Source organism: Rousettus aegyptiacus, unplaced genomic scaffold, assembly GCF_014176215.1.
Source record: "Rousettus aegyptiacus isolate mRouAeg1 unplaced genomic scaffold, mRouAeg1.p scaffold_m13_p_13, whole genome shotgun sequence".
NCBI lineage: Eukaryota > Metazoa > Chordata > Mammalia > Chiroptera > Pteropodidae > Rousettus > Rousettus aegyptiacus.
Window position 1 is genome coordinate 30,416,706 of NW_023416288.1, and position 22,845 is coordinate 30,439,550.

General features: G+C 36.4%; 1 protein-coding gene across 3 annotated transcripts in view; it reads left to right on the top strand.

Annotated features, from left to right (window-relative positions):
* ITGB8 (integrin subunit beta 8) overlaps positions 1 to 22,845 on the top strand; it is a 71,171-nt gene that overhangs the window by 9,919 nt on the left and 38,407 nt on the right. For 2 of the 3 annotated variants that reach the window (XM_016159566.2, XM_016159569.2), the window contains exons 2-3: positions 14,224 to 14,309; positions 20,080 to 20,251. In XM_016159566.2, the coding sequence (XP_016015052.1) occupies positions 14,224 to 14,309; positions 20,080 to 20,251 (258 nt within the window). Of the gene's footprint in view, positions 1 to 14,223; positions 14,310 to 20,079; positions 20,252 to 22,845 lie in introns of those variants that run through there. The other variant, XM_016159570.2, reaches the window with a different exon arrangement.

Here is a 22,845-nt window from a genome sequence, read left to right on the forward strand (position 1 = left end):
TGATATAATAAAAGAACCTGGTGAATTCCTCAAGGAAGTTTTCACTGACCTTCCCTGTCTCCCCTTGAGGAGATTTATTCTAGTCATCTGCTGCCATAGCACTCTGTTGGTTCCTTTTCATAGCACATTGGTTAAGATTCTGTCATATGTCAGTTTTTGCTGTTACTCTATAAGCTTCACAAGATAGATATCCTATTTTTGAGACCCTGCATAATGCCATGGTCATAGCAAGTATTACATAATTCCCAGATGATAATGTCTTTTCCTCTTCTGACCAAATTATTGCTCATTTTCTTCCTCTTAATCAAGAAATCTTTTAATAATAGTAACAGAGCTGCCCATAAGCATGTGAAAAACGGTTATAGTAAAACCCAGGTTACCTAGAGTGCATGTGAAAGGTGGTATTGTCATTAATTAAATCCATGGTCACTCATATTTTAACTCTTTCTTTGAAAATCTTTTAAAGATGTAGTTGTAAAATTTCCTATCTCAGTAAGTACAGCATTCAGACTCTGAGATTTGAGGAAAGCCTCATAGTTATGAATAGGTATTGATATATATCAATAAATCAAAAGGTAATGCTTGAGCACCTACTCAGTACATTTTGCCTATTGCCATGGGAACAGAGGAGAAATAAGATACCATGCAAATGGGACAGCTGAGCTGTAGAACTGTGAGTACAGGACACAAGGGAGTGAGGTGAGGCTGAGGTGAGTGGTCTAGGTCATTAGTGCTGCAGGGCTTTAGACTTCGGAATCAGACAGGTTAGATGTGCCCTGACACCAAGACAGAACCTTGAGTCTCTTTATTAATACTTAGTTTTAATTTTTTTTCCTATGCTTTAGCAGAGAATTAAAGTGTAGGGCTTGAGTAACTGAAGGTTCCAACTACTTAGATTTTACTACACATGTGGTTCACCTTTTCAGGCACAGTATATTCCTAAAGACTGTCATACAATGCATCAACGTAAAGCAAAATTCAGACTGTATCCTGTATCCTAATGATACACATGATTACTTGCCCTGTTTTTACCTATTAGTACGAAGTATTAAATGAATGTGTAAAGATAGGAAGAGCAGAAGTATACATATTGATTTCTCACATAAGTAAAGTAGGGATATCAAAGTGGCAAAATTCACTTTGCAACTTTGAAAAAAGTTATGTTATATGTGAGTATTGGGGAGTAGTACAGAATGGCCAGAGTGAGTAACAGAAGCTTCCCAAGACTGACATAGAAATAAAGAGACAGAGACAGATAGAAAGAGAAGAGAGAACAAGAGAACACAGGACAAATTTGATCAACGCAGAGGAGACATGCATTCATTCTCTCATTCAACAAATAAGTGCTGAGTCTCTACAATGTGCTAGTAAATATTGCTGTTAAGCCCTAGGGTTAGGGCAGTGGACAAAACAAACAGATATATCTATCCTCATGGAGTTTATATTCTAATGGGAGAAGGCAGACCATAGACAAAATAAATAGAATGTATGGCAAGCTAGAAGGTGCTGTGTATCTGGCACCTTCTGTATAGAAAAAGCAAACTCAGATGGTGAGTAAGGAGTGCTAGAGAGGGAGGTGTAAATGTGAAGCAAATGAAAGGACTGGAAGTGGCAAATTGTTGGTGTCTGGATCCTAGAAAGAGTGAGTTAGATTGAAAGACAGATGGTGTTCAGAGAGGGTAATATGGGTTGCAGTTACTGTTAATTTCAAGGTCTAAAGCTATGACCATGGAGGCAAGTAGCTAAATCAGAGTGGAGGACAAATTAGAGAAGAGAACAAGGAAGTGAGGCACAGATGATCTGCATATATTACTAAAATTGCCAAGAACTGAAATAAGAATACCGTTGGAGAGTGTGATAATAAGCAAGGAGTCAAAATTGTCTAGAAATGAGAAGGCATCACCATGGGGTCAGTAAATGTCTGGGTTCAGAGTGGTATAACCTAAGTTCAGAGTATGAAAGCTAGAATGGGGTTAGGGATGAGGGAGGGAGAACGCTCTGTAATTGGCAATGAGAACTAAGGAGGGGAGCTATCTGCCTCTAGGCCCAGCATTGTGAAGGTTGTGGGAGACACATCAACCATTGTTCATGAGGACAGAAAGAGAAGCCAGTCCTCAGGGGAGGGCCAGGTTTTGTCAGAGCCAGAAAGAATGGACTATGAATTTTGGAGAGCAGAAGGAGAGGAATTCTGGAGTTGTAAAGGAGTGCAGATGGGGAAAGAAAAGAGATTGTATAGAGTCTATAGAGATGAGAGCACGCAGGGAAAATGAGGAGCATCTGCAAGTCTTAGACTCCTTAGAGGGTCGACATAGAGGAGGATACGTGAGATCGGTGTTTATGTACTCAAGGTAGATAGAGGCAGTGAGGCTCTGACTGGTGAGGGGAGAAGGTTCCCAGGCTTGCTCTTCATTCCTAGGAAAGGAAGGGAAGAGGTCTGAGGAAGCCTGAGGAAGTTCTGGTATGACGGAATTCACTTTACCTGATCTCCTGCCAAATGGGAGACAGACTTTCTTTGGATGCCCAGGGAGACCCTTGACCCCAGATTATGAAGCTGGTTGCCTGAAGGTGGCACAAACCAGCAATGTTTTGAAAGGGTTTAATGAAGTCTTTCCAAACAACCTAACATCATCTCCTCCCTGGGGAAATTTGCTTCTTGCCAAATATATTTTCATGAGTGTCACATGTAAATCATATACACACTTGCAAAATATACAACTGACTAAATAAAGCACAAATAACTAAATAGCATACATACAAGTAACTATAATTCAATGTAGAATGTAAGGATCACAATGCAAAGTTTTCAAAGGATTTGAAAGTGGAGAAATCAGCTACATCTGAAGAAAGCAGGGAAAAAAATGTTGTCAAAGATGTGTGAGATACGTGTCTAAACTGGATACTGAAGAACAGGAAGGGCTGCAACAGGGGGAAATGCCCAGGACACCTGCAGGCAGGGCGGAGAGGCACGCACATTGGTCATGATGTAGGGCACTGGGGAGAAGTGAGGGAGTGAGAGTTTGATATAGGCAGATTTGTTGAACTTTACTACTCAGGTGGCAAGAAAGAAACCATTGAAAGCTTTTTATTTGATTGTTTTGTAGGGTAGTAATGTGATATATTAAGAGCTGTGTATCAGGAGGTGAATCTCGCAGTGGTGTATATAAAGAATCTTAGTGGTAGATACCCAAGGTAAAAGACTGTGAAAAAGTTGTGAATAATCAATAATCAACAAAACAAATGATAAATAATGAGTCTAAAGAGGGTTGACGTGCACTAAGGGAAAGATGAATGCTATGGATACCTAGGTAAAAGCAAAAAAGTCTTGGTGACCGATGGGTTACAGGGATTATGGTAGAGGGAGGAGTCAAGGTCGACAACAAAGATTTAAAGGAGAATAACCAGGAAAATAATGTAATTAGCAGAAATAAGTCAGTCAGGTCAGGAAGAGCTACTGGTGGACAGGAAGATGATTTTTACTTAAAACTTGCAGACTTTGAGGTTGCAACAGGAGTCTAAGTGGGATACCCAACATATTGTTGAGAAGTCAAGACAGAAACTTGGGTGAGAGTTTGGAATTACAGATACTAATTTGGTGATCAGATGCAAGAAGATAAACTTAAAGTCATGTTAGTTCATGAAGCCAACAACGTGTAGTTTAGAGAGATGTAAAAAAAGCCAAACATATAAAAAGATAATTAGTTGTGAAAATGGAAGAAGGGACAGAGTGCCTACTCGCTGATAAAAGACAGGGGATATTTAAACATTGCTAAATACTAGTTGCTAAATGAAATTAGGAAATTATTGTTTGCCTTTGAGTGAGCAGTTTACTAGACAGAATAATCCTGGCAAGGAGGAAAACTCCTCCCTTTGAAAAGAGGACAAAGACAATTTTGAGTTAAAAAAAAAAGTAAATATATATAAATATATATAAATAAAAAGAAGTACCTAGTCAAATATCAGCCAATGAAATTAAACTGGGAAATTGTTAACTGAAATAGTTTAAGGTAATTAAAGCATTATAGAAGATTAAATTTCTATCCTATAAGGTAGATAAATGAAATTTTTTTTACTAGAATTAAGAATTTCCCTTGCCTGAGCCCACAAGTAAAATTTACAATGCTAAATTAAATCAAATATATTGATATAACTTACATCAATAAACTGCATCTATTTCAAGTGTTTATCAAGAGTTTCTGACAAATGTGTAGACCTGTGAAACTACAGCCACAATCGGCATACAGAACACTTCCTTCCCCAAAAACCTTGCTTATGCCTCTTTGCTGACAATGTTACAACATAAAACAGTGAATGATTCTGTATTACTGGGCAACTGATATACTTAATTGATAGGGTTTTGGATGGCCTTTTCAAATAAATCTATCATGTTATATAATACATTGCATCTTAAAATATTCTCATAAATTAACAGAATCGTATATGCTATAAAGCAAATGTTCTCCACCCATCATGTCATTTTAATTCATATTCTGCTTTTTAAAGTGTTTTTACAGCTCTTTGGATAAATACAGCACATAAAAAGAGGAGCATTATCCCTACTTCATCAGCAGGGAAGCAAAAAAACAACAAATTTAAATTATGAAGCCAAGGTCAGAGGATAGGCAGAGAATAGAACAAGTTGCCTGCTTCCCTATTCCTGGTTTGGCTTCCAGGACAGAATTGGAAATTCACAAATGGAAACGGCAACTACGAACACCATTTCAAGTGCTTCTGCCTAGTTAGCATGCAGCCCACAGCCATCCCCTGGCAAGAGGATGGGGAAACACGGTTGTAAAAGGCAAAGCACTCCCCCATGCTCAGAAAGTGCCAACCAATCTGATTCAGGCAGTTGGTGCAACGTTCAGGCTGGGGCTTTGGTGTGAAAACTCAGAGTTTCCTTGTGCATGGAAATAAGATGAATTTCGAAAAGGGCACTGGAGTATTTAGGGAAGTCTTTGGCGCTGAGAACAGAAAACAATCCTGTGGGAGGGAATCTAATATCTTCATCTCTCAAGTAGGACCGAGGATGGGAAAAGTAATGACACACTACTTGTATGAAAGAATTATCTTGACCAACACGGGAATTATTATTGAGTCATTACTTAAGGACTAATCATAGTACAATTAGCAAGTGTTTTAAATAATACTTTGGTATAACTGTCTTTGTCATATTCTCTACTGCATATAGGATGGTGTTTAAGAGAAAAGCCTCTGTAGTCAGCACTGGGTTCAAACTTGGTGTCTGTACTTACTAGCTTTGTGACTTTGGGATGAGACTTTACCTAAGGTTTAGTTCCCCATCTATAAAATAGACACAGTAATGCTTTCCTCATAGGAATAAAATTTCAACGAGATAATACATATAAGGTGCATGGTACAGGATTCAAAACAGAGGAATCACTTAATAAATACTTATTTTTTATTTTCTCTAATTTTATACTATTGTATATATAGACTTGATTTTTCAAGTGGCAGAATCAAATATAAATATCTTTCTACTCTTTAAAATGTAATTACAAGAAAATCAAATGCTAAATAACCTAAAATTCACTCTGGGTTTTATTTTATTTTATTTTTACGCAGTACAAAAGTCTTTACAATATAGGGTATCTCTTTGCTGCTCTAATCAAGTGCACACCTGCATTGTGACTTTAGGTTTAAAAAATCTAATGTAGAAAATGCATTCCTTCTATCCTAAGGCATTTTTTTTTTTTTACCTCCTTAACTATAGCATTTGAGGTTTTGACATGAATTGCAGTGTGATTTTTTTTTTTAGGGGGAGAAAGGAAATTCATACCTGCCAAGAATTGGAGAGGAAAATAGGAAGAGCCCCTGGAACTCCAGTGTGTTAGATTAAAAACATTATTTAGAGGAACAGAGTGGGAAACCGGTGAATATTTTGGCTTTTATAAAAAGGGAGTGTGCCTCATAAACAGGACAGTTGGAATGTATGGAAAAGTTCCAATTAAAACAAGACACAAAGCACATGACTAATATTGCTTTTCCAAGTTATACAAATGCAGCTTTAACCAGAATTTGCCTCAGAGGGGCCTCTGGAGCCCTCCTTGAATCTTAAGATTTTGATCCATTTTGAAGTTCCAAGTCTGAAGTAGGAAAGCTATTCTGAGAGATGCTGTGTTTTGACCCATTCTATCTTCCTGAGTTTTTCTTGCTTTCTCACAAATTCCCACCAGGTGAGTGAGTGAATATCAGAAGACAAACTGACGTGCTCAGGTAAAGGAGCAACAGCAAAACTAAATGTCATCCTCTTCAGGAATGATTCTTGCTGTAGGCTGAATAACTGCTTGCCCCACCTAGAGTAACTTCATTGTCTAGGAAATAAGAAGAACTGCCAAGTCATTTTCAAAGGCAAATTTCAAATATTCTTTATACTCTTTCATCTCTTTCCCACATCGAAGAATATATCAAGATGCAGATAGCACGTAACCCAAAAACAAATTTTTAACCAGCTTCTGCATGGTACCTATCCTTCAAAATCTGTCAGCCACCCCCTAATGCCACTATGCATTTGTGGCTTCAGTTTACCTGAAGAGATCCAGTTTATTTATACCTGTGGCACCAGTGTAACTAATAGCGCCCACCCCCTTTCAAGTTAAAAAGTGTTCTCATGTAGAGAATAATTTATACAATCATCTAACACATGCTCTAATCAGAAAATTTTCAAAACAAAGTTGACGAAAATGTGTGTAAATGAATAACAATGAAAGGCTGTGATATGACCCCACCAGACCAGACTTCTTGTGCTAGCCTGTTTCAACACAAATGAATGACATCAGTGGCTTCACGATGGTTCTTCTATAAATTCCGTCATGAACTGGAGCTTTGATTCATGCCCTCTCAGTCCATCTTTAGTTCTAACTCATGTCGGGAATGCCCCAAACAGGGCAGGGCAGACTCATGGAATGTGTAGCACTGCCCTAACATTTCTTAACCTGCCCAGCATTCAGAGAGGCTCCCTCCTCCACCTGCCACTTTGGTTCACCAAAATATTTATGCTAGATAAAACCCTGTTGCACTCACATAATTTTTTTGCTATGTAACAAAGGAGGTTGAAACTTGTCCCTGAAACATAAAGATTACACATAATAAAAGCCTTATAAACCTGCTTAATGAGAAGAAAAGATAAAGTGCTATATCTTAACATTGGTATTATAAGGAAGTTCCGCTAAGCAAGAAATTACTCAATATTATGTGTGTAGGGGTGAGGAAGAACATTCACTGAATTGAAATTTGATTTAGATCTGCGTAAAAAGAAAAAAAGTGAATTTGGTCGTTTTGCATCTGATAATGGTAGTATTAAAAAGTGCTAATTCAATTGAGTATCATTCCATCATACACTCAGAGTTCCTTAGAAAGAAACTAGAGTTGCTTTAAATCGAATCAGCAGAACTGTACAATATCAGAAAACCAAATGTAAAGAACTTTGTCACTGCAGGTATGTTTCTCTTCACACTAGGAAACCTCAAGATGAGTTCATACAGATGTGTATCATTAAGTAAATATAATTATAGCACCTTTTGCAATAAATAGGTTTTGGAAATGAAGATTATTTTAAAATAAAAAATCAAGAACTATCAAAACCTAAGAAATTATCCGCCAAATTGATCTCGACTTAGCAGATCGCACATTTATTGAGTGAGTTCCAGGCGCCAGGCTCAGATACTGGGAATAGAGAGAAAATATTTGATTAAGTACCTGTCCTCCAAGAAGTGATAGCCTAGTAGTCTTTTCCAAGAAAAAACAAAACATGAAAAACATCTCTTCGGAGTGGATGGTACTTCATGTAAAGTAATGCTACCCTTAACAATCCTAAAAAGTATTTACATTAATCCTGCTCAAGTCTTTCTCTTCTTAATTTATTCTTCAAAACTCAGGTGAATTTTCCCCTTACATTAAAACATGGGCAGCAGCTCCACGGTGATGTGAGGGGCCGGAGCCCCCGTTTCCTCTGCCGCCCTTAGCATTGGCTTCTATGAGAAAGGCTCCCTGGGGTCTGAACATGGCTGCTGTGGGTCTAGACATCCTCTTACAGGGCTGGTGCACCACCCCCAGCTGCTCTGAGTTCTGGCCATTAATGCCTCACAGCTGCCACCTCCTCAAAAGAACTACCCTTCACTAAAGCAAGCCAAATGGCTGAGATATTTGGGGGTTAATCCAGCCTAACCCCACAGCCTCCTCCAGTCTGCCCTCAGCCAATGATGGGAGGCTATAAAAGCCAGACCACCCCCTGCCTCGATATGGGACACCTTTGTGGTATCAATTGTGCATCTAGTTCTGGGTAGAATCAGGCTGAGGCCAGACTTCAACTGCAGTATCTTTGCTTAGCACCTTACTCTGTCCTGACCTTCCCTTACTTCCTTTCTCAATAAATCACTCGCCAAGAATCTCTATCTCAGGTTCTTTCTCTGGGGAGTTAGGACAATTAGTTTTTCTTATAATGTCCTCATTCCCTCACCCTATCTTCTGAGCCACTATGTAAGAATTAACATTATCATACCACCACCTTTTCCTCAAAATATACCTTTGGACTATCAAACCTAATCATTGGAATAGTTAAGGGAGAAGACAAGAAACAAATCTGAGCTGTTTTTCACTAAACAAAAATGAGTATGTTTTTTCAAGTACAAGTAGAGGCAAAATTATTTAGGAAAAAAATGGTTTTCCCCATATACTCATATTCATTTTCATGAGCTGAATGCTTATTTGCTACAAATTTGAAACTATGGTAGAGGCAGAGGAGAGAAATACTCTAGGTTGGGTATTGCTGCTAAAGAGTAGTATTTTCTGAATTTATACTTTCATAGCAAACTACAATGTTGAAATGAATTTTTCAACTAACTATATGTGAGTACAGCTGAACTATGCATTTGCTACACACAAAGATATTTTAGTGAGCTAAGTTTTGCCACAAATGTATTATTTTAATTATTATATCTGCTTCTTTGTCTATTTCAACAGTAAGTTATTTGTGTCATATATTCTAAATATGAAGTAAAAGAGCAAATGAAAAATGCTAATAAAGAAAGAATGCAATTTTGGATTGGGTTTATATTAAGTCCAAGGGGAAAAAAATCTAGGAGAAGGAGAAATGCAGGTGGTCGCACTATTTCCTGGCTCCCTCTATTTTGAGTTACTGCCTCAGCAACACCATCTCCAACTCCTCATTTCCCTACCCATATCCACCTTTTACAAAATGCTCCCCACGCTTCCACCTTTTCTCCTAGCAGCTTTACTTAATCCTTATTAAAATTTAACTGACTTTTTGCTTCCTGCCTGTGTCAGCTTTTCCGAGAAGTAGCTCCAACCACCTGTTTTCTCCCTACATTTTTTTGTAAGGGCTTTTAAGAAACAGTTCCTAAATCAAAACTTGGAATGACTAGGTAATAGCAAGTGATTAGAATAGTAATCTATTTCTTCATTTTAATTTTTATATCAAATGATAGCATATATTAAATTTCTGTGTAAGAGAGAGTTCTCAATAATCAGGTAATGTATTTTGAACATACCTGCAACATTACATAACCATGATACACATCTAGAACAAGGAAACCCCAAAGTTATTCCAAACTTTATTCTATGTGTGTTCAAATTACCTAGTTTTGACTGTTATCAAAGTAGAATATATACTTGTTATAACAGTGTTTACTTTGTTATTTTTTAAAAAGGAAGTGGCTTTTATAAGTATCCAAATTTAATTTGTATAGTAAATTCAATTAGGAAAAGGACACTGCTTGAAAAAAAATGCATTTCTGCATTTTTCACAAATCATTTTGTCTAGGAGAAACAGGAGCATCTAGAATGATTGCTACCAACTATTAAACCCTACAGTTTTTAAGTTTTAGTTATTCCTTCCTTTAGGTAACTATGGACATCCTTTAAAGTCTGTTGAAACTTTGTGGCATATACTTTAGAGTAGAAAAACATTAAAAATGTTTCCTGAAACTTTCAGTTGATCTGATTACTTGATTTACAGAAAGATCTCAGTCTAAACAATGAATCTTCTTCTGTAGGTTTTTATTTTTTTGAGGGGTCCATTTTCTTTCTCCTTTCACTTCTATAGATTAAACATTCTCAAAAGGATATGAATAAACACATTATCTAAAACAAAGAATACCTAAGTGAATGTCATGAATATGTAGTTTCCTGATTTCTGTGTACTCTATCCTGTTAATAATGGATATTTATTATACTTCATGACAGACAGTTATAGAGGTCAGTTCACATGCGTCATAAACATTTAATTCTGGGAAATAATTCAAAAGTTATTCAGATTAAGTCAGTGTTCACTTTGCAAAATATAAACAACATGAAGGTATTCTAAGAGATTTTCAGAAATCCAATTATAGTCATGCCAAAATTGTATTTGTCATAGATTGGACTGATGTGTGCATAATTGACTATATTAGCTTTTAAGAATCATTTTTAAATAGCTAAAATACAATAACTTTTAACTTGAGTTATTTTTACATATTAACTTTGCCTTTATGACCCAAGAGAGCTTCATTTTAAAGATAACAAATTACATTTACAACAAATTTAAAGACACATAATGGCTTCTTTTAAAAAAAAAAAAAAGCTGGAATTAAATACATATGTATATATGCATATATACATGTTTATATATACATATAACATAATATTAGTTATAACAACATTACAACAGTCCCTTTTCTGAGTGCTTACTTTATCCTAAGCACTATGCTCGTCATGCTTATACTTGCTTATTTCATCTCTTATCGGTATTTTGTTATATAAATATAGTTAACACTGTGTTACAGTAGAGAAAATGGAACCTAAGAGAATTTGGGTAACAAGTCTAAGGGCATATAGCTACCATGGAACAGTGCTATGAAAATTTAGAACTTTGTTCCCAGGAACTGTTTGCAATGTTACTTCATCAAGTCTGTTACCTCCAGTTGTAAGAAAATGAGAAAAAATAAGACTCTCAGCCCAGGATCATAGATCAAGGAATAGAATAGTTCATAATGTACACACTTATTGACATATGATGTGCAATCCTCTACTTATTTCAGTCATGGCAGCACATTTTTTTAATGACATGGCGCTTGTGAGGCAATAAGGACTAAAGAAATTGGTACAAAAGAGGGTTCTGAGGATATGTGGTTTTACAATATTATCATTCTGCTTCCATTGGCTTAAGGATTTCTATTAGGACCCACAAACACTATCCTTAATAAAAATGCAGTGCTAGAACATAAAGAACAAGGTGTTTAACGCTACATCACTGGACAAATAGCTAGAAAACAGCTACCACTATCATGGAAGAACCATTCGGGCACACCTGCTAATGAGGTGTCAGCACTAAGGGCTGCTAGGAAACCACCTCTGGAAAGCAGCCTTCCTGCAATGCTGCATCAGGGATGGGAATGAACAGAGTAGACCCAGAGGCTGATGACAAACTACCATTGTCTGTAAGCAGGAGTCATGCATTGATGTATATACAGTGTAGAGACTTCTATTTCCATATAAGTGTGTGTGTGAAAGACAGACAGACACACACACACACGCACACGCACACGCACATATTCCTAACACGGAGTGACAAGTAACCCCCATAGTAGCATGGCCATTTAAAGAACTGCTATCATTGGTGTGATATTTTCATGTTAGGTACTTACTTGCATGATTTAAAATTAAAAACCTTAAAATTCTGCTTACCAAAGTGTATCTGGCTTATCTTCTGTAAAGTCTATCCATGACATTCTCCAGCAATAATGTTTGACACTATTCCCATGGAGTTCAATTTACAGCCTTCCTCCAGTTCCAGAGAACCATAAGCCCACCTCCTCCATATGTATTTATGGGAACATTTTTCCTGTAGTTATGTAGACTCAGAAATGCCAGCCTTGGAACCTGGGCAGTACTGACAGAACCAAAGTTTCTATCCCTCTCCATCATCATCTTTAGGTGTCTGAAGCTTGAGAACAGGTTGGCAAGAGAACTTTTTAAATAAAACAATCAGAAAGTAGAATATAAAGAAAAAAGATTTTTACATGTAGATTCAGGATTTACTGCATGTACTATGGAAGTAGGAGCCTGACTTGAACTTGAATCTAGGTTAACTTAGGACAGAGTCAGAAAATCATTAGGAACAAAGACCAGAGTCATAGAATCGCCTCCTTTGCTTCCATGAGAATGCAATTTTAACTGCCAGAGCAAAAGTCCTACTTATTCAGTAAAAGGCTTGGTCAAGTCCTATCTGTAATAAGCTTAATTCCATGTTCCAGTTGGGTCAAGTTTAAGAGTCGGTAAAGGTCAAGTTTGGTCTGCAAATGTGCTTGACTTCTAGAACTAAATTGGTTTTCTTTCTGGGAACAAAACTGAAAAGGTCACTCTCTCTTCTGAATACTTTAGGAATAAGCACGTTTTACAGTTTTGCAGCCTAAGCAAGACGGAAGGTTTTTAGGCTATGGTGTCTTCCTGGTTAGATGACCGCATTAGTAGTAAAGGAAGCCCAAAACATTAGCTATTTTTAGTCCTTGGAATTCAAGCCAATGAAAAAATTCTAGGCCACTGCATCTAGATTAGCAAAGAAGTTACGAATAATGTATTTTAAAAGTTGATATAAAGCAAGGACAGAGGGGACAAGGGGACACAGAGAGATAACAGATAAGCAGGGTAGTATTAGGGAAGGATGCTTTCAGCTTAACTCACTGGTGTCTGGGGAAATACAGGGACAAGTGCTCACTACCACCTCACTTAGCACCTCTCTGCTATGATTAATCCCCTACAATTCCTCTCTTTTTTCCCACTGCCAAACCCCACCCCATACCACCTCTTCTAGATCAGAGCTGTTTTAACCCTGTGTCTAGAATGTTGGGGCAAGTTCAGATAGAAGAAAAAGAAAAACCAATTGAATGAGGACAGCTAGAGATTTTGTGGGCTGTATTTCATTTTAAACTACCATGTCCACGTGTGATTATGCACACACATGTTCTTCTTTCATGCCTATTATATTTTTAAAAAAAGATAAACAGAGGTCAGAAGAAACAAAATTAAATGGCAAAGAGCCATACTAGATTGACCGCCTCTAGGGAGCCATCTTTAAACACGCTCTCTTCCCCTCCTCCTCCCCTTCAAAGCATAATGAGAAGCTCCTCCTTACGATCTCATAGTTCCTTGGGGATAGCTCTCTTATTGTGCTTCATTATAACACTGTATTTTATTCTTTGCTTATATAGTTCTCTTCTCACCTGGACTGTGAACTACTTACAGCCAGACATCTATGTATATATGCTGTGTGCCTGTAAGCGAGCTGGATAGAATGCTGTGCTTTCCAGTGTCTTTGGGACATTTCATACTATATAATAAAGTATGGAAATTAGGAAGACTATAGAAAGCATGTGGTCGTCCCACTTAAAACTCATAATAAAATAATTTACGACGCACTGTTTACCTTATTTTATGTGTGTAAGTTTATAATGATGAACGTCTTTTTTAACAGTTAGAGGCTAGAGAAATAAAGGTAAAAAGTTTCCAGGCATAACTATGTTAAAATGTCACAGCCAAGTGTGGGTATCTATGGAAAAGTGAACTGGTCATGATCTTAAAGTGATCCAGCAGAGAAATAAAATTGGATTAACTAAAACAATTCATCCATTTTAACCACTTTATCTTTAAAATACTGAATCATACCATTCTATCTGGTTCTGATATTCTTCAAGACAAAATAGTCAGTATTAACACGGGTTAATTAGACTATATGTCCATCAAGATTATTTCTCAGAAAGTTCATTCACTATAACTCAACATAGATTTACATGTTGAGACTGAGGTCTGCATATGATTATTTTTACAGGAAAAATTCTAGATCCAAAAACACCTCATTGGCTCAGATAATATGAAATACAGTGAAACTTCAGCACACTAAAAAATTTGGAGGGTCCTCTACTACTGCAGCAGAATTCAATCCAAACCCCAAAACTTAACTAAAATCACATTTTTACCACCGTCATTTCCACAAACCTTTATAAATAACCAAACAATAACTATCCAGGAAATGTGGCATCTATTAATTGCAGTGAGCAGGTAAATTCTTCCCAAAGAAATTATATACTTTTTGATGTCATGTACTTAAAACCGTTGGTCAGTTTATTTCAGCTTTAAAATACATTTTAGGCTAGTAGTTTACATACTTCCAATAGGAGAATAAACCATAACACCTTATTTTATCCTTCATTGCAGAAAACAATAGATGTGCATCTTCAAATGCAGCATCCTGCACCAGGTGCCTTGCTCTGGGTCCAGAATGTGGATGGTGTGCTCAAGAGGTGTGTCTCTTTCTTTGTTTTTCTTTTCTTTTCTTTTTCTTTTTCTTTTATTTTTTATTTTTTATTTTTGCTCTTTTCTCTTTTTCTCATAGTTGACATGCTCTCTAGCATAATTTCATTGCCCTAATATTCTGTGCCTCGAAGGTACATCAGGAAAAAGAAAGATACTGATGAGCATCAGGGAAATTTTATCTGGTTTTATGCTTGGAAACAGCATATTTAGATGAATATAAAATGTAACATTTTTATTAGGAAAACTATGGTAATTTTGAAATGAAGTGCAAACCACTTTATGTTTTCCATCTGTTCTATAGAGAAAATTGGCAAACATGGATTCTAAATGTGCTAGGTCAGTAGGCTTTGTATGAAATTCTTGTTGCAGCTAGGGGCATTAGGTTATATAGCTAAGTTGGATCCTTGTCTTGTATTTACTTGCTTATTAAAGAAAAGCAAGCTAATTTATTGGTGTTTCATTCCTTTTTATTCAGAATACTTGGAGAAAAGTGATTTACTCCATTTCATAACACTGTACATCAATTCACTGGTTACTTATGGAAAACGGGGTGCTTTTCTTTTGACACGTGACCCTCTTCATGAGCTATGTATACATTTAAATTCTTTGGAATGGAGAATAATTCAGAAAATGTTTATTGTTGAAACAGTGTTTTTACATTCTAACAAGAGAAACATATCCCAATAATAAACTTTAGTAAAACAATTATGACACATTCCTTCTTTCTTGGCTCTAAAGTTGTTTTTTGAGTGTTGTTTTGGTGGTGGTAATCTTCGATCAGAACTACTTTATATAAGTTACAATGAAGAAACCATCTACTAATTTGGAGTTTCTTTTAGGAGACTATTTAGGTAATTTTATATTTATTTATGTAGTCCCTGAGAATTCGAACAAAAAGATCTTTAATGGCTTTTCGCCTGACGTAAAGAAACAACTCCAGCTTTTTGTTACTGCTTGCCCTTATGCATCCCCCAGGAGGAAAAAGAAAGCTGGAATATAGCAAAAGATGGTGAGCATGACTTTATTCTATGAAGAAAGTGAGTTAAAGACAGGGGAAAGGTTCACAAAACTGTAGCCAGGTCTCAAAGTAAGCATCCCTCCTACTGACAGTCTGAAGCCTCCATTAATGTACAATGGGCTTTTAGAGTAAGAAAATCAGACGTCACTCAAAACTAAGCAGTGCCTCGTGAGAACCCATAGAGTTAAGCGATGTTATAGAGAGGACAATTCCAGAGTTACTGGGACCAATCTCATCACTTCTACTTCCTATGAGCCAAATGACCAGACAGAATTCACTCAGTTCTTTGAGCCTCATCTCTATAACCTTGAGTTTGGAGTTTACTGCCAGATTTTTCTTTGTCAAGAATATTTCACAGCTTGATATTTTCTGACCCTTACCTAGTAATCCACTTAAGATTTTTCCTGCATCACTGAAGAAGATCCTTAGAGTTGTGAAGTTTGTGCCAACTTGATATCAGTTGCTAAGAATTTTAGCGAGTGTAGTTTAGAGAACTTTCAAAAGATGGTTCAGAAACTCGGTTGTCCACTCAATGCAATATGCCGGCCATATAGAATGTCAGGTTCCAAAGGGATCTCTTCTCCATCTCAAATCTCTGCTGGCACAGAAGGTCTGGAGAGTCACAGTTACAGGGGTCGCAACATTAGCCCTGCCATAGGAGGAAGGATTTTGAGTGTTCAGGGGAATGCCTGGTCAAACAGAAGGAAGTAAGCCAAGGAGGAAAGGTGGGGTAACTGCCATCTCAGCAAACTTGTCCTCCTTAGGGGATCTCAGAAAATATTCAGAAATGACTTGGATGTTCAAGTCCCAAGATATTCTGTGCAGTGCAAGGTGGTCTAATTTATGTGCTGAAAAAGCAGGCTCTGACATGAAATCAACTTGGATTCAAATCTCAGTTCAGTTTCTAACTGTATAAATATGGGCATGTTAACATAACCCATTCTGAACCTCAGTTTTCCCTAGATCTAAAATGGAAATAATAATTGTAACTATGACACTCTGTTGTGAAGATTAAGTGAAACAGTATATGGGAAGCAATTTGGACACAGACATTACTTAAGAAAATGGGAGCTGTTACTATAAGAACTTCCACAAAGCTAGAACAATTCATTCAGGCTTAGGAAACTCCGAAAATTGCCTGTTAAGAATATAACCTCAGGGGAAACAACCAGAGTTAGGGCCCAGTCACTAGCCTGTCACTCACAGAAAGAGCTGTCCACATCCTACAAGCTGATCTCACATCATTGAGAGGAAGATTATGGTTAATTTTGAAAGATTCCCCCACTACTTAGGCATATGTAACTAATGTCTTTAACTTCTCAACTAGCAAGGGTCACGGAAAGATGCAGTTTTCCTCTGTTCACAATTAGAGGAGATAAAGAGTAACTAATTATGTCTGGTTTATGTAATTTTCAAAGCTGGCCAAAAGTAAAAGGTTGTTAGAAAATTTATGCAAGGTATACTCAATTTTCCTACATTCTTGTAAAGCACGTTCATCTGTCGTTTTATATATTTTACCTTCTTTTTTCTCTCCATGCTACATAAAAGTAATTTAAAAATATTTAAGACAGACAGAATCTGTTGATATTACCTAGTTTCATGCCTCATGTCTCCTTTACCATGTGTGAAAAACTTGACAAGTTTCTCTTCCTCTCCTGTCTGATCTGTCAGGTACAGGTTGTGATCGCATAGCGAGAAGTTAGAGAGCAGTCTTGAAGCATAATACACTAAATAAAATATGATGCGAAGGGCATTCACTGTCAAAAGGAAGATGACAGAATTCTTTGATTTCCATGCAGATTGCCGAATTTGAAAGTCAGAAGGACTCAGAAACGAGTAGGAGAAAACATTTTTCTTATTTATCTCTCCAGGTTATTATATTAAGTAGGTAAAAGTAACAACTGACAGAAAGCCAACCACAGTAACTTCGACCTGGGCTATTCATTCTAAATAGGTTTTAGATGCAGGCGACTGAAGCATGAATTCGATTGAGTGTTTCTTGTAGGAAAAAAAATAAGGATTAGAAGAAATTAAAAGGACATCAAATTCCAAAGATTAAAAGGGTGTAGCATCAAATTCTTTTCTTTTATACCAAGCGGAAAGGAAGCCACAGTGGGTGGGGGCAGCATTCCATTCCTTGTTTTGATGCCATGGTCTTTTCTTCTCTTTTCAAATCGAATTGTCAAATTGGCAGTGTTTTTTCTTAGTTTTTTTTTTTTTTCAACAGAAGTTCACTACTTATTATTATTTCTGGCCTCTACACTTGCCGCCTTATTGTTCCCTGCCCAAGCGAGGCATACTTCTTTCTGCCTGGGGGCACTTACACAGTATGTTCCCTCTTTGCGTGATGTTTTTTCTCTCCAGAAGTTCCTGTAGTTCACTGTCTGAGCCTTCACAGTTTTGTTCAGATGTCATCTGACTATCTTATTTAAAAATGCAAACAACATCCCATCCCCTTTAAAAAATTTTTTTAAATTATAAAATTTGGCGTATTAGCTTCAGGTGTAGAACGCTGTGCTGATTCAGACATTACAAAGTAATTGAGACTACTGTGCCTATTTCGGCGAAATGATTTGACATTTAAAGGTCAAATGGCATAGCTTGATGTACAGTCACAGTGAATTTACCACAGTCCCTTCTTTTCTGTTTTATATATACAAATCACAAAATCCCTGACTGAAAAGAAAACTCAAAATTATTTGTACGTTATTGTCTTCCTGATTTGAAGGCTTGGGGTTTTTACATCTGTAAAACACATGTGGTCCTTGGTCTGTGTCCCGTCATGTGAGGCATGGATGAGCACACATGTACCAAGCGTTATGCACCCTCAATATTCCCCAGGCTCTGGGACAAGCGAGATTGTCCCCCCAACCTAGCCAGAGGCTTTCTGAAAGAAAGTAACACATATGATAGCAGTCTATGCCACCTTTCTCTGAAGACCTCCAAGTTGTTTATAAACCAAATCTCACATTCGATACCTTGACATTTTATCAATAGATATGATACATTTGGATATAAGAAATTAAAGATTTGGACGTTTCAAACTTTAGGCAAAATCTAGGTGTATGGTCAATAGCAAAGCAAATTGATTGTTTCTGTTTCCATGAAGTCGTCTGCCAAATGACACCTGGAAACCTTGACTGTAAAGAAAATATTCTCTTTGTCTTTTAATTATATTTATATTACAAGAATGCTGCACAATCAAAGTCAGGATCAGTACTGCGGAGTCACATAGTAAAATTGTTTTAAGTTTTGTGGGCCACATACTGTCTCTGTAGTACATTCATCATTTTTATTGTTTTACAGCATTAAAAAAAATTTTAGCGCTCAAGCCATAAAACAACAGACCATGGGTTGCATTTATTCCACTGTTCCAAGTTTTCCAACCCTTGTTCTAATTTGAGATAGGAATTAAATTAACATCCTTGAATGAATGTTTTTATATTGCCTCTCATTGTCCCATCTACTTACTCACCACTGCCAGGAATGTCCCTGTTCATAATTAGTGATCTCATATTCAACTAACATTTCACTTGATAATCTCCTTTCTCCACAACCCTCTGACATGCTGTATTTCCCCTAAATTAATGCCCATGATAATTACATTTACTTGCTTAATGGCTGAATTCACCACTGGTTTATTCACTCTTTGATAACAAGTACTTTTATCAGTCTTGTTCCATTTTGTACCCTCAGCACCTAACAAACTTCTGTCTTTGAGTAAGTATTCAATCAACATTCTTTGACTGAATGATTAATTAACTAGAAACACAATTCTCTGAATCAGCTGAACTAAAAGAAGAACGACTGATGCCAGATCAAAACAGCCACTGCCAGGATCACTGAAGTATCTAGCTAATGTGTAAGCAGATATTCCAAATAATTCAGGCCAACATTATATATAATAAAACATGCTCCAAACTTTTCAATACATTTCCTGTTCTTAGGGGAAAAAATGGTACATGAAGAATAAAAATATTACTTTTTTTCTCGAGATACATTTTAAGCTTGCTCCATTATTTCCAAGTTTATTGGATGGCTATTGGGTAGCCATCAACTAGCCAATGCTGAATGGTAATGAAAGTTCCAGATTCAGTTACAAAATCAGGAGAATCTGAGTTGCCGTCTTCTATCTCCCTGCCTCATTATGAGTAACTTCTTTGTTTTACTGAATTACTTACAGGCTGTTGTGTGTATAAGATACTGGAGGATTTTACAGTCTAAGAAATGTATGTTTCCAATTCATTCTTTTATGAATTTTCTGCACCTAATTAGGCATGTGACTTCTGAGGATTTGCTCTCATATTCCAAACATAATAGTATATAATAAACATACCAGTTGAATTCTTTGAGAACTAAGGGTTACTTTTGGAACCACTGATTGGTCTATTTTGGCTAAATTTTCTTTTGGAGCAGTCTTCCCAAAGTAAAATATTTAGAAAGAATTAAGTTGGTATAATTTTACAGTGATTAGTTAACAATATTTAAAGTACTCAGTTTAAGTCTCCTCTTTAATATTCATTTTCTTCTTTTTAAATAAGATTTAAAAATTAAAGTTTTATTTAATAAGACAAATTTGCCAGTATTCTTATTGGAAATATGAAGCTATTTTGAGTAGTTGCATAATTTGGGCAATATTAAAAGATGGCTCCTTTGCAATATTTGTTATATGGTTTTCTTTCGTTATAATTGAGGTGATATGCACTAAAAATGTCAGTGATTTTCCTTCTTTTAAACAGGATTTCATTTCAGGTGGATCAAGGAGTGAACGTTGTGATATTGTTTCCAATTTAATAAGTAAAGGCTGCTCGACAGATTCAATAGAATACCCATCAGTGCACGTAATACCAAGTGAAAATGAAATCAATACCCAAGTGACACCAGGAGAAGTGCTGATCCAGCTTCGTCCAGGTTTGGTGTTTTCCAAATAAATTTACGATGATTCTTAATTTCAAATTACATTTAGTTTTATTTCCTCATATTTAATATTTTGGGGCAGGCGGTATTGTTGTTGTAAAAGTAAAAGCGGGCTCAGAATCAAGAAATTGGAATTCTAGTCTTTATTGTGTCTATAGCTCGCTAGCTGTGTGGCCTCGGACACTCTACAAACCTGACCACACTATACAATAATAATGTGTTTCCAGACTCGATCACGCTGTAGTATAATTGTGTTCCTACTCTACTGCCAGCTTTGGAAGAAAGAAAACGTACTTTATTCCACTCTGTTTCTCCAATGCCTAGCAGAGTGCTGGCATGTAGTAAGCCTTCCACAAGTATTTGTTGAATTTAATGGTTGAATAATTAGTAAGGGATGTGAATTAAGCTAAGTCCTTAGAGCTTTTGTGATGAACCTCTAGACACAAAATTACAATTCATAATTGTCATAATTAACTTGAGCTGCTTTGTGATGGCTCCTGAGATTACCATACACTTTTCCTCCCATATTTCTTTTGTATTTGCCCTTCCATCACATTGTACTCCAGAGTTTGGCACATGTAGTAGGCCACTAGAAATTATTCATTTTCTCCAGTGCTAGAGAATCCCAGTGTACAAACTATATATGGCAAGATAAGTTTAGGTACACAGGTATGTATCACTCAATTACATGCATTTAGTTTTAAGTGATATGTAATTGTCTTCAAGCCTTCATTATTTTATCTGGTTGGTCTTGTCTTGTCATTCAATTTTTAAATAACCATTACTGACACATGACCTCCCTACCCCATAGCTGAACTGTTTCTTGGACAATCTTGGATTATCAGATAAACAAAGACCATTTCTTTCTTGGCCCAAGGCATATTCCCAGCTTCCAATTAAAATTGTGCTCTTTACCATATAAAACAACTGTCAAGCACAGTATGACATATACGAGGAACAGTTGGAAAGGGATACACAAAAAGGAAAGTAATTAGATTGGTAAGGTTATGGCACTTGCCACTTTCTGTTGTTGCCATAACAAAATGCCATACCCTAGGTAGCTTAAACAACAGAAATTTATTTTCTCACAGTCTGGAGATTAGTAAGTCCAGATCAAGGTGCTAGCCAATTCAGTTCCTGGGGAAGAAGAGAGAGTGACAGAGAGAAAGAAAGACAAAGACAGAGAAAAGGCTCTCAGTGTCTCCTTTCAATAAGGGCACTAACCCCATCCTGAAGGCCCCACCCTCATAACCTCATCTAAACCAAATCATCTCCCAAAGGCCCATATCCAAGCACTAACGTTGTGTGCCAGGGCTTCAAGATATAAACTGGGAAGGGAAGAGACATAATTAGTCCACAGCACTTGATATATAAAATAATATTTTCAAAGGGCCATGAAATATTTTCAGAAATTAATCCTATTTTAGACAAGAAAACTGAATTCTAAAAGGTAATACTGTTTTTATAGGTGGATATCTCTGAACATTGTGCAATAAACTTTTAAAACAACATGAGAAGATAAACAAATATTTAATAACAGAAACAAAGAAAAGCTCCTCCTAAATAAATTTTATCTCCAAGAATAAATCACAATTCTAGTGATTTATAAACAGACTATTTATTAACAAAAATAACAACATGCATCAAAATATATGGACGTGACTGAAGTTACTCAGGAAAATTCAAAACTTTAAATGTTTTTATTATTGAAGAAGAATGAAGAAAAATTAACTAAACATCCAAATAAAGACAGAGAAACAACAAAAACATAATTACCATAAGGAAAACAAGAGGAAGGAATTCATAAGTTAAGAAAAAAAATTAATGAAATGCAAAATAGGAATAAAAAGTAAAATGAATGCATAAATCCAAAAACTGGTTCTTTATAAAGCCCAATAAAATGATAAGTTGTTGACAAATCTAATTAAGAGGACAAAAAACAAATAACCTAAATATATAGACTATAACCAAAGAAACAAATATTGGGAAAAAAGACTTTAAGAAAATATTAAATTCAAGATTCTATGGTAAAATGTATAAATCTTGATACCATAGATAATTTATAGGACAATATATGACTAAAATTGACACAAGAAGAGGGAGGACCCTACAAAATGTAATAAAGATATAAGAAGTTAAGTACACATGAAGCTTATAATATTATTTGCCTCTAATAAACATGACAATAGTCTTTAAAACTGTCTTGCTCTTTTTTAAATATTTGAAGATTTAAAAATTACACAGTACAGTTTTTCCTACTGGTATTTATATGCTTAAAAGAATTTAGCTTGTTCCCTTTTGTAGATACACCGGTGGCTGAATCCTCCTGAGACTGTAACAGTTCAAAGGTTAAAAACGGTTTCAGTGCTGTTTCCACAATGATAGTAATGATAGTAATGACAGCAGTGGTAATGGGGCAGGAGAAAAATGGACAGACTTGGGAGATAATGGGGAAGCAGCATCCTCAGGGTTTGGTGACTGACGCGCGTGGGGACATGTGAGCTCTGGTTCGAGCAACTATGCGATGGGGAAGGCTGCCCTCTTAGGAAGGGGTGGTATTGAGTTCAAGCTGAGACTGCTTGAGCTGA